General features: G+C 40.2%; 2 protein-coding genes across 2 annotated transcripts; both read left to right on the forward strand.

Annotated features, from left to right (window-relative positions):
• The first annotated feature begins 745 nt into the window (after positions 1-745).
• LOC149901845 (uncharacterized) lies at positions 746-3,557 on the forward strand. The gene is made up of 3 exons (XM_090111310.1): positions 746-806; positions 2,510-2,699; positions 3,124-3,557. The coding sequence occupies exons 1-3, from the start codon at positions 801-803 to the stop codon at positions 3,447-3,449; spliced, it is 522 nt and encodes a 173-aa protein (XP_089967436.1). The 5' UTR covers positions 746-800; the 3' UTR covers positions 3,450-3,557.
• An 883-nt stretch (positions 3,558-4,440) lies between these two features.
• Positions 4,441-7,204, forward strand: LOC149901846 (uncharacterized). The gene is made up of 4 exons (XM_090110881.1): positions 4,441-4,884; positions 5,642-5,677; positions 5,776-5,902; positions 7,003-7,204. Exons 1-4 carry the CDS (start codon positions 4,441-4,443, stop codon positions 7,131-7,133), a joined length of 738 nt encoding a protein of 245 aa, XP_089967007.1. The 3' UTR covers positions 7,134-7,204.
• The last annotated feature ends 6,797 nt before the right edge of the window (positions 7,205-14,001 follow it).

Below are 14,001 nucleotides of genomic sequence, written 5' to 3' on the forward strand. Positions count from 1 at the left end.
GCTAAGGTAAATAGGTACTTTTCGGTATAATATAGGTAACTAGATATGCGTATTGAAATTCTAAGAAACTTAAATAAATCATATTCTAAGTATGATCTTCAATATTGTAAGCTTTTGAACAGTTGTATGGAAATTATTGTACCTATTTTATGAAATTTTACTTGAAACAGATTCAAAATGTCATTGCAATATTGAAAAGAAAAAAAGATAACTACAAAATTTTATTACTTCATTTCATTTTATAAACATTCACTATATGACGTACAGCTAGGCTCTACAATTTCTCTACCAACGATTTTTACAGTTATTTGACTCTAAGACAAATTAATGGGTAACAAAATATCTTAGTAATTATAATTAGCTTTTCATTTTTTAAATACATTTTACGTAATATGAATTTTTATTATTTTCTTATAACGGTGCATTTACATCAAACGAGCGAATGCTCATTCTAATGCCAAATTCTTTTAATGTAAACAGGCGTAGTTCTTAGTTCGATTCTATGCAATGTTCTAATAATGAACAACACTGATACACTAAAAGATCGCTTGCTCTAGCTCTAGCTCTATGTTCGTTTGATCTAAATGCAATTACGCATGGGCGCGTAGAGCTTTAAAACGATTCAAGCTTTAAAAAAGGGAAACTTTCACCGCCGTCCTTGAACCTTAACTCATAAAATTTCTAATCCAGAGAAAGGTCTATGCCGTGTCCCCTTTCAAAACTCAGTTGAATTTTTACTCCCTCACAGAAAAGTGCATTTCTTCGTTTTCTGCTAAGTTTGTTAATATCGTCATATCAAAATGTTTGTAAGTTGATTTTTATTTCTACCGTCATTTTTTATGGTTTAAAATAATTATTTAAATCACGTACCTTTTTATTTCATACGCAGTTAAGAATATATTTAATTGTTATTTTGTCTTAAAGTAAAAATTTTAATTGTAAATGTTTATATTACGCATTTTTAAATACTCATTACCTTTTTCATATAAATTGTTAATTAATGTTTATCACTCAAAGTAAATATAAAATCCTTTAGGTATGAGAGAAACACAATCCTGTCTCACTATCTTGCAAACAATTAGACTATTCATATTGTAATTAACTTTTAATTTGTGTTTATGCATCATAAGTTCTTTGAATAAAATTATAATTATAAAGAACGATTGATGAGTGTTATGTATATAGTCGATAACCGCAAATAACATGCAATTATTACATTAATTATGTTTTAAGGATACGGCTGTGATGATAATATTATAAATTGTTAACTCATCGCTAACTTGAACCTAGATTTCCTGCTTGTATTTTTATAATTGTTGAATGTTGTTATTTATCCCTGAGTCGATATAGGTACGTATTGTAACATCAGTCTTTACCAGTAGGTAAATAGTATAAAACAATATTTTGTTTAATCTCGATTAATTTCTGTAAAGTACATACCTACACACTGCACACATCAAACAAATGTCCGTGTGTAGAATAAGATTATAAGCATTATTTTAAAATTATGTTGTTTAGGCTTTATTATTAATCAAAGCAATGGGGAGAGGCGCCAGATTTACCAACTGGTTGAGTAAATTTGCTTACAACCATCTTGGAGAAAATATGATAATATTTACCATTAGATTCAACGTCTTTTTTTGCTTAGGTATCTCTAATGCTAGGCGTCCACTAGGCGGATCGGGCCGGGCCGCATCGCAACGCAAAAATACGCCGGCCTATGTTTTGTATGAAACATCGTCCATTAGCGACGGATCGGGTCGGGGCGGGCCGCAACGCATTGGCGGATATCGCTTCGCAGGCGGATTTCTGCCGGCGGTGCGCTGCGGCCCGGCCCGCCCCGACCCGTCTAGTGGACGCAGGCAGGCGGATGTGCGCGGCGAGCGTCTGTTAGATAAAATCCGCCTAGGCGGTCCGCCGCGCCCCGTACAGGTGGACGCAGGAGCAAACAGCGCGTCCATTAGAGACGGCCCGTTGCGATGCGACCCGCCGCGATCCGTCTCTAATGGACGCCTAGCATTATAGTGGCGATACACTTAAAGATATCAAAGTATTGTAGTTTGGTAAAGATGGCATAAATTTATATCTACAGCACTAGATACATTAGGTATGTAAATCCGCCAGTTCATATAGCAGAATTACTGAACGGATTTCGATGAAACCTTGGAACGAACATATCGTTAGGTTAGGTTAGTTTAGTTATGTTGAAAACTCAAAACACAAAAACAATGAAATAGAGAATTGAAATTTGTCTAGGTAATACGACCTATATTATTTTTTCATGATTTTGATACCTAAATATTTATTTTTCGACCACTATTCACTTCGTCATATTAAAATACACATTCGATTCATGCGAGTTCATTGCTTCATCTAAAAAAATATAGCATCGGTGACGCAAATGTAGGTATCGGCTAAGAATTAAAAGGTTAGGTATCCAGATTTTTGTTAGGTAATGACAGCCAAGTGAGCCACACAATTGAGTAAAAGGTACCTACATTTATTTCAGATGTTCATGTGGTGGTTCTGCAGCAGTTTACGACCAGCGGAGAGCACAGTGCTTGATCCAGCTCTATACCTCGCTCCAAGCCCTCCTCTCACACCTATTACGGGCGATATACCGGGAATATTATGGTCGCAAATACCGAAGCAAGATCCCAAACGGAACCCTATTGGAAACCCCGACGCTATTAACGAATGTAAGTTTCATAGTCGATGCCTTGATGAAGTAACTCTATAGTCTATACTATATGTTTGTTACGCATCCGTACTATTAAGTACCTACTGTAATTGATACGTATCCGTATCGAAATGTCAATCAGTAACACAAGTATGAAATCACGTAAAATACACCTGTCACATTTTTTTATGTGTCATTTTATGAATTAAATAGGCATAGGTACATTTTTGAAGACTGTTTACATATCAACATTGGTTGCTCACAACATTTTATGACAAGTAATTATATAATTATCTAATATAGGTATCTTTTACTTTCAAAGTTTTGAGTTGTACCAGTATTGGACAACGGTCTACAGAAAATTCACTTCAATCACACCTCAACTATATCTAAGTAGTTGTTTATTTATACATAATAAACTACCCAATATTGAATTTTTCCAGTGGACACTTCGACGACATTAGACAAAGAGTCTATGGAAAGCGCAGAGACATTTTGGCCACGATTTGGAGCAAAATATGGTCTACAAAGTATACCCGTTCAATTCCATTTAACTGGTACTTATGGAGGTTTGGGGGGAAGTGGCGTGATTGGAAGTAGCTACGCTAGTATACCTAGTACTAGAAACGTCTTCGGAAAACCATATTATGCTGGCAGCGGCTACGGATCGTATGGAGGCAATAGTGTGAGAGTATTTGGTACCAATAACAGTCCTGTTTGGAGTGGCTGGGGTAACGGCAAGTGGGGTCACTATGGAAAGGGGAAATGAAAACAACTTAACTGTAATTCTTATACCTTTTCGTAATATGCGCTGGAGATAATTTAAATTAGTTTAATCATTTATGGCACATAGTTATTAGTTATAATACAAATATATTTTGCGATGAGAACTTTATTAAAATATCAAACCAAAACTGATTTTTATTTTAAACACGAGATCCCTAAATTTATATAATATGTTACCTTCCTTGCATAAAATCTAATATAAAATTGCCACAATTATAATTATTTGTGAGAACAAATCTTATTAATGTTGTAAGAATTATAAGTCATCTTGGATAGTAAAAAGTTGATGCAATAAAATCAGAATTACCGGCGATGTTAATAGTTTTTTGAACTCTTGTGGTTTGTGAAGTAATAAGTAATTGAACATTAACTTATCTATACGTGTGGGAAATCCAGCATATTGCATCTCTATTATAGACAATATAGGTATTTTATCTGTAATAGAGGAATATATATCTACACTAATCTCTCTGTATTTTTACAACCTTCGAAAAATCAATAAAATAAGAGCTAACTGTATAGAGCATTAAATTTTACTATAAATTAAACATAATAAATTTATCTCAACGTCTACGATTATCTATTAATATTCGCCTACACACATCATGTCATAAATATTAGCATAAATACAAACACTTATTAAGATAATGTAATAATAGTCATCATTCATTCTTCTCATAATACTAAAGACAGATTGATCGATCAATTTAATAAATCACATATAAGTATAATGGTCCACTTATTATTGTATTAACGTTCAGTTTTTCAAATATTTATTATATGTATATATTCCTGAATAACCTACAAAGCTTATACGAGAAACAAGTTTCTGTCAGGATATCTATTGTAGTCAAAATGCAACAAAACCTCTTGTACTATCATTATTCACGCCAATCATGTGTCACATATAATTGACTTACTTCCGCTCTACAGCTCTTATATTCCCACAATTTTGACCCACTACATCAGTTACTATGTACAGATTGATTATTCTGGTTCCATTACTAACAGCGCTTGTATCATGTACTGGGGAGGGCAACATCCACCTCATGGAAGAGGATATAGAGGAAGCTATACGTTCTTGCTCCATCAATACAGAGAGATTTAAAAATAATAAATACGGTAACAGGAGTCGTCGAAGCAACAACGAGTCGTACTCTCGAATCGATAGTAACATGAAACAAGAATCAAATATATACGACCACGAACGTCGTAATACAACTGAACGAAATCAAATACATGTTTTAAATGGAACAGATTATGATTATTTGGGATACGGAGCTGGGGATAAAGGTGAAAAACTTATCAAGACGATCCCACGTCCAGCGCTCGGCAATAACTATAACAGCAGCAACGATATTCGTTCGTACAGAAATAAACGTAGCGAATCTTTTCTAGGTACAGATGACTCTGATCAGGTACATATTTATTTAAATATAATGCGAAAATTCCTTTCCTACTATAAACTAAGCTCTTCATGACTAAGCGCACAGAATTTTCAAAACAAAAGCGGCAGGTACATAACCTGTACTGTATTATATTATTGACGATTCAATAAGTATCTCTTTACCTACTGTTAATAATAATTACTCTTTATTGGTACATAAATAAATAAGAAAACAGCATCAGGGTTCAGACCAGAGGTAAACGTATGATCGCAGAACTGGGTGGACCATGGTTCAAATCCAGGTGACTAAAAAATTTCGAACACAGAAAGGATTTGTCGAGTGATCACACCTACTTGCCAAAATCGATCAGTTCACTATATTAAAAGTGCATCTGCCCCTTACCTATATATACCTATAAATAACACAATTTTAATTTTAATAATAACAATCGAGGCTTTAACAAAGAGCAAACACTCTGTGATATGAGTGCGTCGTTATTCAATTAGTTTTCGAATAAAAAAGCATCATAAAAATAAGTATGTTTTGATGCTGACCATGATTCATTTGTCAAATGATAAGTGATGAGAGTCAAGAATCCACTCGTAGTACGCAATTACTTTACCTGTAGTTATGAGAAACCGCAAATGCTATTTATGGTTTGTCAACAATTTATATTCATATAGATTTAAGGAAATAATATGTTAGCTACTTATATTACCTAGGTACTATATTGACACTTAATTGTTATTTTCGATTTCATTACAAAGTAAATATTTTTATCTTCTAGTGCCTGAGTCAATGCGTGTTCGCTAACTTACAAACTGTAAGTATAAATTGGAAATATTGTCTATTCAAAATAACCTACCAACTTATTATATATCTATTTAAACAAAAGGAAAAAATATATAAAAATGTTGACAGGTCGACTCCAAAGGTATACCCAGAGAAGCGGAGTTGTGGAACAAAATACAGACTTCAGTAAATTCACAACAATCGCGCACCCTGCTGAGAGATCAACTACGCTCTTGTTTTCAAGAGTTGCAAACTGGTATACCTAACATTTTTACTAGATTTAAATTATTATCAATTTAAAAATTCACCTTTGTAACGTACTTAAGTACCTATCTACTTGATATCTACAAATTTTACTAGTCTAGAAATTCTAAACTCAACCACCAGGAGAAGAATCACAGATTAAAAATATTTAAGTAATTAATTAATAATTAGTCTCCTAAAGTTCTGCCCCCCAAGACAAGTGGCTTTCTATTAGCGTAAAGTTCAATAGAATAGATTATGAATGTATGAGATTGACGTAATCAATCGTCGTCGTCGTCCGCGTCGTAATCAAACGTCAATCTCATACATTCATAATCTATTCTATTGAACTTTACGCTAATAGAAAGCCACTTGTCTAGGTGGGCTGATTGTTTCAAGATAAAGGTTACGGATAAAGGACGCAGAATAAAATGTACCTTCATTTTTTCTTCATTTACTTATATTATCTACACTAAAAAAACGCATCCCGATCACACTTTGGTATCAGGCTACCAACAAGCAACAACAAGGTCTTCGCAATGACCTAGTTTTTTTTCAATTGCATTTTGAAATACCTACCTACCTCTACCTGAAATCTACTACAACTTTATAAATACTACATAGTATATACACTTCCTATGACAAAAGTATCACTGTTACTTCTAAGTGCTCTGTTATGTTTGATGGTACCTGTAACTTTTGTTCCTATGTCACAGATTACTAAATAGTTTTCCTATGTTTTAACCTCACCTTCGTAAGTAAGTAACATAGTAGATTTCGTCATAATAGTCTTATGGGTGTGCAAGCTTTATAATGTACAATTGTTAACTTACAATGTTATTTATCGGTACAAATGTAGTTGGAACAAAAGATTTTACTCCAAAACTCCAAAGGTAGGTATAATCATCATACTTATTAAAGTATTAAACAAATCTGATGTAAGGAATGGAACTAATTACATTTTTCCTAAGGTCATGTTATCGAGTTTGTCGACTGGTAGGCAGTCATTTAGGTAATACTTTTAAACACAAAAATAAGGTTTCACAGAAATGAACTAGGTTAAAAGTGCACTAGCATTTTGATAAGAATTGTTAATTTTTTATCTTTTTACAGAATCTGAAGAAGATGGATGTTCTTACTCTAACAAATTAGACCGATGTTTGATGCTACGCCTTACAGATCGTCAATCATTCATTGCATCCAATAACGACCAATCAATGCACCAAAAATCATCAAAAACATAAAGCAATATCTACGTGAGGAGTTTTTGCCGGCCTTTCTTTAAAAAGCTAATGAAAACAAAAATGTATCAATTTAGTACCTAATAACATTTATACTTAGCTAGATTTTATTTATTATTATTCTAAGACTTTGTATAATTTGTGTTTTCATTGATCATATTAAATACTTACTTCAGAGTATTGCGGAAAAGCCATCCTGTTATTTCAATTATTGCTCATAAACGGTAAATGCCTTTTGTCATGTTGTTCATATATGTATCTATCACTAACTAATTCAACCAAAATTTTAACTATGATGAACATGTGAACAACAACAGTCATGAACACCTGTCCTGTACAAATGAAGTGACGTGGCAGCGTATTTCCAAACTATACATAGCCAGAACGCAACCATAGGAAACTGCTCGTGTATACTTTGTAACGCGGATGCTTGCTTCTTCGTTCCAAACTATACACGATCAGTACGCTAAATATGTATAACTAAATATAGCTACCTACTACACCACTTACGCTTGAGCGAAATTATAAATATATCTACTTTCTAATCTATCTACTTTTATTCTTCTTGATTGATTCAGTAAAATATGGAATAAAAATATTATTAGGTAAGCTTAGAACGTGTTGGGCCAACGGGTTGGGCCAACGTGTAGAGAGCTACTTGGCGGTATGTTGGCTTCATTAGCCTAGTTGGCGCCAATATTGGCAGGCCAACCGAATGTTGTCGGTTTGGCACACATCAAACGAACAACGAAACAACGAACAACGTTGTTCGTTCGGTGTTCGTTGTTCGTTGTTCGTTGTTCGTTGTACGTTGTTCGTTGTTCGTTGTTCGGTGTTCGTTGTTCGTTGTTCGTTGTTCGTTGTTCGTTGTTCGTTGTTCGTTGTTCGTTGTTCGTTGTTCGTTGTTCGGTGTTCGTTGTTCGGTGTTCGGTGTTCGGTGTTCGGTGTTCGGTGTTCGGTGTTCGGTGTTCGTTGTTCGTTGTTCGTTGTTCGTTGTTCGGTGTTCGGTGTTTGTTGTTCGTTGTTCGTTGTTCGGTGTTCGTTGTTCGTTGTTCGTTGTTCGGTGTTCGTTGTTCGTTGTTCGGTGTTCGTTGTTCGTTGTTCGGTGTTCGGTGTCCGGTGTCCGGTGTCCGGTGTCCGGTGTCCGGTGTCCGTTGTCCGTTGTCCGTTGTCCGTTGTTCGGTGTTCGGTGTTCGTTGTTCGTTGTTCGTTGTTCGTTGTTCGTTGTTTGGTGTTCGGTGTTCGTTGTTCGTTGTTCGTTGTTCGTTGTTCGTTGTTCGTTGTTCGTTGTTCGTTGTTCGTTGTTCGTTGTTCATTGTTCGTTGTTCGTTGTTCGTTATTCGGTGTTCGGTGTTCGTTGTTCGTTGTTCGGTGTTCGTTGTTCGTTGTTCGTTGTTCGGTGTTCGTTGTTCGTTGTTCGTTGTTCGTTGTTCGTTGTTCGTTGTTCGTTGTTCTTTGTTCGTTGTTCGTTGTTCGGTGTTCGTTGTTCGTTGTTCGGTGTTCGGTGTTCGGTGTTCGGTGTCCGGTGTTCGGTGTTCGGTGTTCGGTGTTCGGTGTACGGTGTTCGGTAATCGTTGTTCGTTGTTCGGTGTTCGTTGTTCGTTGTTCGTTGTTCGTTGTTCGTTGTTCGTTGTTCGTTGTTCGGTGTTCGGTGTTCGGTGTTCGGTGTTCGGTGTTCGGTGTTCGGTGTTCGGTGTTCGGTGTTCGGTGTTCGGTGTTCGGTGTTCGGTGTCCGGTGTCCGGTGTCCGGTGTCCGGTGTACGGTGTCCGGTGTCCGGTGTCCGGTGTCCGTTGTCCGTTGTCCGTTGTCCGTTGTTCGGTGTTCGTTGTTCGTTGTTCGTTGTTCGTTGTTCGTTGTTCGTTGTTCGTTGTTCGTTGTTCGTTGTTCGTTGTTCGGTGTTCGTTGTTCGTTGTTCGGTGTTCGGTGTTCGGTGTTCGGTGTTCGGTGTTCGGTGTTCGGTGTTCGGTGTTCGGTGTTCGGTGTTCGGTGTTCGGTGTTCGGTGTCCGGTGTCCGGTGTCCGGTGTCCGGTGTCCGGTGTCCGGTGTCCGGTGTCCGGGTCCGGTGTCCGGTGTCCGGTGTCCGTTGTCCGTTGACCGTTGTCCGTTGTCCGTTGTTCGTTGTTCGTTGTTCGTTGTTCGTTGTTCGTTGTTCGTTGTTCGTTGTTCGGTGTTCGGTGTTCGTTGTTCGTTGTTCGTTGTTCGTTGTTCGTTGTTCGTTGTTCGTTGTTCGTTGTTCGTTGTTCGGTGTTCGGTGTTCGGTGTCCGGTGTCCGGTGTTCGTTGTTCGGTGTTCGGTGTTCGGTGTTCGGTGTTCGGTGTCCGGTGTCCGGTGTCCGGTGTCCGGTGTCCGGTGTCCGGTGTCCGGTGTCCGGTGTCCGGTTTCCGGTGTCCGGTGTCCGTTGTCCGTTGTCCGTTGTTCGGTGTTCAGTGTTCGTTGTTCGTTGTTCGTTATTCGGTGTTCGTTGTTCGTTGTTCGGTGTTCGTTGTTCGTTGTTCGTTGTTCAGTGTTCGTTGTTCGTTGTTCGTTGTTCGTTGTTCGGTGTCCGGTGTCCGGTGTTCGTTGTTCGTTGTTCGTTGTACGTTGTTCGGTGTTCGGTGTTCGTTGTTCGTTGTTCGTTGTTCGTTGTTCGTTGTTCGTTGTTCGTTGTTCGTTGTTCGTTGTTCGTTGTTCGTTGTTCGTTGTTCGTTGTTCGTTGTTCGTTGTTCGTTGTTCGTTGTTCGTTGTTCGTTGTACGTTGTTCGGTGTTCGGTGTTCGGTGTTCGGTGTTCGTTGTTCGTTGTTCGTTGTTCGTTGTTCGTTGTTCGTTGTTCGTTGTTCGTTGTTCGTTGTTCGTTGTTCGTTGTTCGTTGTTCGTTGTTCGTTGTTCGTTGTTCGTTGTTCGTTGTTCGTTGTTCGTTGTTCGTTGTTCGTTGTTCGTTGTTCGTTGTTCGTTGTTCGTTGTTCGTTGTTCGTTGTTCGTTGTTCGTTGTTCGTTGTTCGTTGTTCGTTGTTCGTTGTTCGTTGTTCGTTGTTCGTTGTTCGTTGTTCGTTGTTCGTTGTTCGTTGTTCGTTTTTCGTTGTTCGTTGTTCGTTGTTCGTTGTTCGTTGTTCGTTGTTCGTTGTTCGTTGTTCGTTGTTCGTTGTTCGTTGTTCGTTGTTCGTTGTTCGTTGTTCGGTGTTCGGTGTTCGTTGTTCGTTGTTCGTTGTTCGTTGTTCGTTGTTCGTTGTTCGTTGTTCGTTGTTCGTTGTCCGTTGTTCGGTGTTCGGTGTTCGGTGTGCGGTGTTCGGTGTTCGGTGTTCGTTGTTCGTTGTTCGGTGTTCGTTGTTCGTTGTTCGTTGTTCGGTGTTCGTTGTTCGTTGTTCGTTGTTCGGTGTTCGGTGTTCGTTGTTCGTTGTTCGTTGTTCGGTGTTCGTTGTTCGTTGTTCGTTGTTCAGTGTTCGTTGTTCGTTGTTCGTTGTTCGTTGTTCGTTGTTCGTTGTTCGTTGTTCGGTGTTCGTTGTTCGTTGTTCGGTGTTCGGTGTTCGGTGTTCGGTGTTCGGTGTCCGGTGTTCGGTGTTCGGTGTTCGGTGTACGGTGTTCGGTGTTCGTTGTTCGTTGTTCGGTGTTCGTTGTTCGTTGTTCGGTGTCCGGTGTCCGGTGTTCGTTGTTCGTTGTTCGTTGTTCGTTGTACGGTGTTCGGTGTTCGTTGTTCGTTGTTCGTTGTTCGTTGTTCGTTGTTCGTTGTTCGTTGTTCGTTGTTCGTTGTTCGTTGTTCGTTGTTCGTTGTTCGTTGTTCGTTGTTCGTTGTTCGTTGTTCGTTGTTCGTTGTTCGTTGTTCGTTGTTCGTTGTACGTTGTTCGGTGTTCGGTGTTCGGTGTTCGGTGTTCGTTGTTCGTTGTTCGTTGTTCGTTGTTCGTTGTTCGTTGTTCGTTGTTCGTTGTTCGTTGTTCGTTGTTCGTTGTTCGTTGTTCGTTGTTCGTTGTTCGTTGTTCGTTGTTCGTTGTTCGTTGTTCGTTGTTCGTTGTTCGTTGTTCGTTGTTCGTTGTTCGTTGTTCGTTGTTCGTTGTTCGTTGTTCGTTGTTCGTTGTTCGTTGTTCGTTGTTCGTTGTTCGTTGTTCGTTGTTCGTTGTTCGTTGTTCGTTTTTCGTTTTTCGTTGTTCGTTGTTCGTTGTTCGTTGTTCGTTGTTCGTTGTTCGTTGTTCGTTGTTCGTTGTTCGTTGTTCGTTGTTCGTTGTTCGTTGTTCGTTGTTCGGTGTTCGGTGTTCGTTGTTCGTTGTTCGTTGTTCGTTGTTCGTTGTTCGTTGTTCGTTGTTCGTTGTTCGTTGTCCGTTGTTCGGTGTTCGGTGTTCGGTGTGCGGTGTTCGGTGTTCGGTGTTCGTTGTTCGTTGTTCGGTGTTCGTTGTTCGTTGTTCGTTGTTCGGTGTTCGTTGTTCGTTGTTCGTTGTTCGGTGTTCGGTGTTCGTTGTTCGTTGTTCGTTGTTCGGTGTTCGTTGTTCGTTGTTCGTTGTTCAGTGTTCGTTGTTCGTTGTTCGTTGTTCGTTGTTCGTTGTTCGTTGTTCGGTGTTCGTTGTTCGTTGTTCGGTGTTCGGTGTTCGGTGTTCGGTGTTCGGTGTCCGGTGTTCGGTGTTCGGTGTTCGGTGTACGGTGTTCGGTGTTCGTTGTTCGTTGTTCGGTGTTCGTTGTTCGTTGTTCGGTGTCCGGTGTCCGGTGTCCGGTGTCCGGTGTCCGGTGTCCGGTGTCCGGTGTCCGGTGTCCGGTGTCCGTTGTCCGTTGTTCGGTGACCGTTGTCCGTTGTTCGGTGTTCGGTGTTCGGTGTGCGGTGTTCGGTGTTCGGTGTTCGTTGTTCGTTGTTCGGTGTTCGTTGTTCGTTGTTCGTTGTTCGGTGTTCGTTGTTCGTTGTTCGTTGCTCGGTGTTCGGTGTTCGTTGTTCGTTGTTCGTTGTTCGGTGTTCGTTGTTCGTTGTTCGTTGTTCAGTGTTCGTTGTTCGTTGTTCGTTGTTCGTTGTTCGTTGTTCGGTGTTCGTTGTTCGTTGTTCGGTGTTCGGTGTTCGGTGTTCGGTGTTCGGTGTCCGGTGTTCGGTGTTCGGTGTTCGGTGTTCGGTGTTCGGTGTTCGGTGTTCGGTGTACGGTGTTCGGTGTTCGTTGTTCGTTGTTCGGTGTTCGTTGTTCGTTGTTCGTTGTTCGTTGTTCGTTGTTCGTTGTTCGTTGTTCGTTGTCCGGTGTCCGGTGTCCGGTGTCCGGTGTCCGGTGTCCGGTGTCCGGTGTCCGGTGTCCGGTGTCCGGTGTCCGGTGTCCGGTGTCCGGTGTCCGGTTTCCGGTGTCCGGTGTCCGTTGTCCGTTGTCCGTTGTTCGGTGTTCAGTGTTCGTTGTTCGTTGTTCGTTATTCGGTGATCGTTGTTCGTTGTTCGTTGTTCGTTGTTCGTTGTTCGTTGTTCGTTGTTCGTTGTTCGTTGTTCGTTGTTCGTTGTTCTGTGTTCGTTGTTCGTTGTTCGTTGTTCGTTGTTCTGTGTTCGGTGTTCGGTGTTCGGTGTTCGGTGTTCGGTGTTCGGTGTCCGGTGTCCGGTGTCCGGTGTCCGGTGTCCGGTGTCCGGTGTCCGGTGTCCGGTGTCCGGTGTCCGGTGTCCGGTGTCCGGTGTCCGGTGTCCGGTGTCCGGTGTCCGTTGTCCGTTGTTCGGTGACCGTTGTCCGTTGTTCGGTGTTCGGTGTTCGGTGTGCGGTGTTCGGTGTTCGGTGTCCGGTGTCCGGTGTCCGGTGTCCGGTGTCCGGTGTCCGGTGTCCGGTGTCCGGTGTCCGGTGTTCGTTGTTCGTTGTTCGTTGTACGTTGTTCGGTGTTCGTTGTTCGTTGTTCGTTGTTCGTTGTTCGTTGTTCGTTGTTCGTTGTTCGTTGTTCGTTGTTCGTTGTTCGTTGTTCGTTGTTCGTTGTTCGTTGTTCGTTGTTCGTTTTTCGTTGTTCGTTGTTCGTTGTTCGTTGTTCGTTGTTCGTTGTTCGTTGTTCGTTGTTCGTTGTTCGTTGTTCGTTGTTCGTTGTTCGTTGTTCGTTGTTCGTTGTTCGTTGTTCGTTGTTCGTTGTTCGTTGTTCGTTGTTCGTTGTTCGTTGTTCGTTGTTCGTTGTTCGTTGTTCGTTGTTCGTTGTTCGTTTAAATTAAATTAACTGTAAAATGTACACGTTTTAAACATTTGAAAAAATCTAAACATAATAATGTTTTATTTATACAGAAATAAAAAAATGGACAATAGAGATTGGAAAATGGTATCATCGCAGACGGCAGAGTACATTCATTGTTATTGATGCACATGTACGTAATAATTAAACGCACTGTATAAATAAATTGCCGCGGCTGCAAGAACTTCTACGGACTACGTCCATCCTTGAAGCGCCAATGCAGAATGATCAGTACGCCAATGTGTGAACAGGAATCTTGATATCCTTCATTTTTTCCCAACACGTTGGCCCAACGCCTTGGCCCCATGTGTACTGCCGCTATTACATTTTAGCACTATTGTCAATTGTAAATCGTGCAGTATAGTCGGGCACGAAGACACAAGCATCCTCGATACAAAAACGATCAGTACGCAACATTATATACACAATACACATGCATTTTAATAATAGATTTCAAAACAGCAATACAATAATATAAACGCGAGCAATGGAAAGACGCCACGCTTACTCCGAATTCCGAAACATACACGATTAGTCCGCATGCGTACTGGCGCTGTATATTTTGGAGCGCTATTCTAACTGACTTCACTACAAAGTATACGCGAGTATTTGCGTACTGCTGTTGTATAGATTGGAAGAACTTTGTAAAAAAGTTATTTCCAAACTATACGTGATTAGTTTCACACCGTTGCATACTGGCCTTGTATAGTTTGGAAAGACGCGACGTGGCATGCGGCAAATTTGCTATT

This window comes from Colias eurytheme, chromosome 16, assembly GCF_061535395.1.
Source record: "Colias eurytheme isolate Ceu_HAF_F1 chromosome 16, ilColEury1 Martin Lab GWU primary, whole genome shotgun sequence".
Classification (NCBI taxonomy): domain Eukaryota; kingdom Metazoa; phylum Arthropoda; class Insecta; order Lepidoptera; family Pieridae; genus Colias; species Colias eurytheme.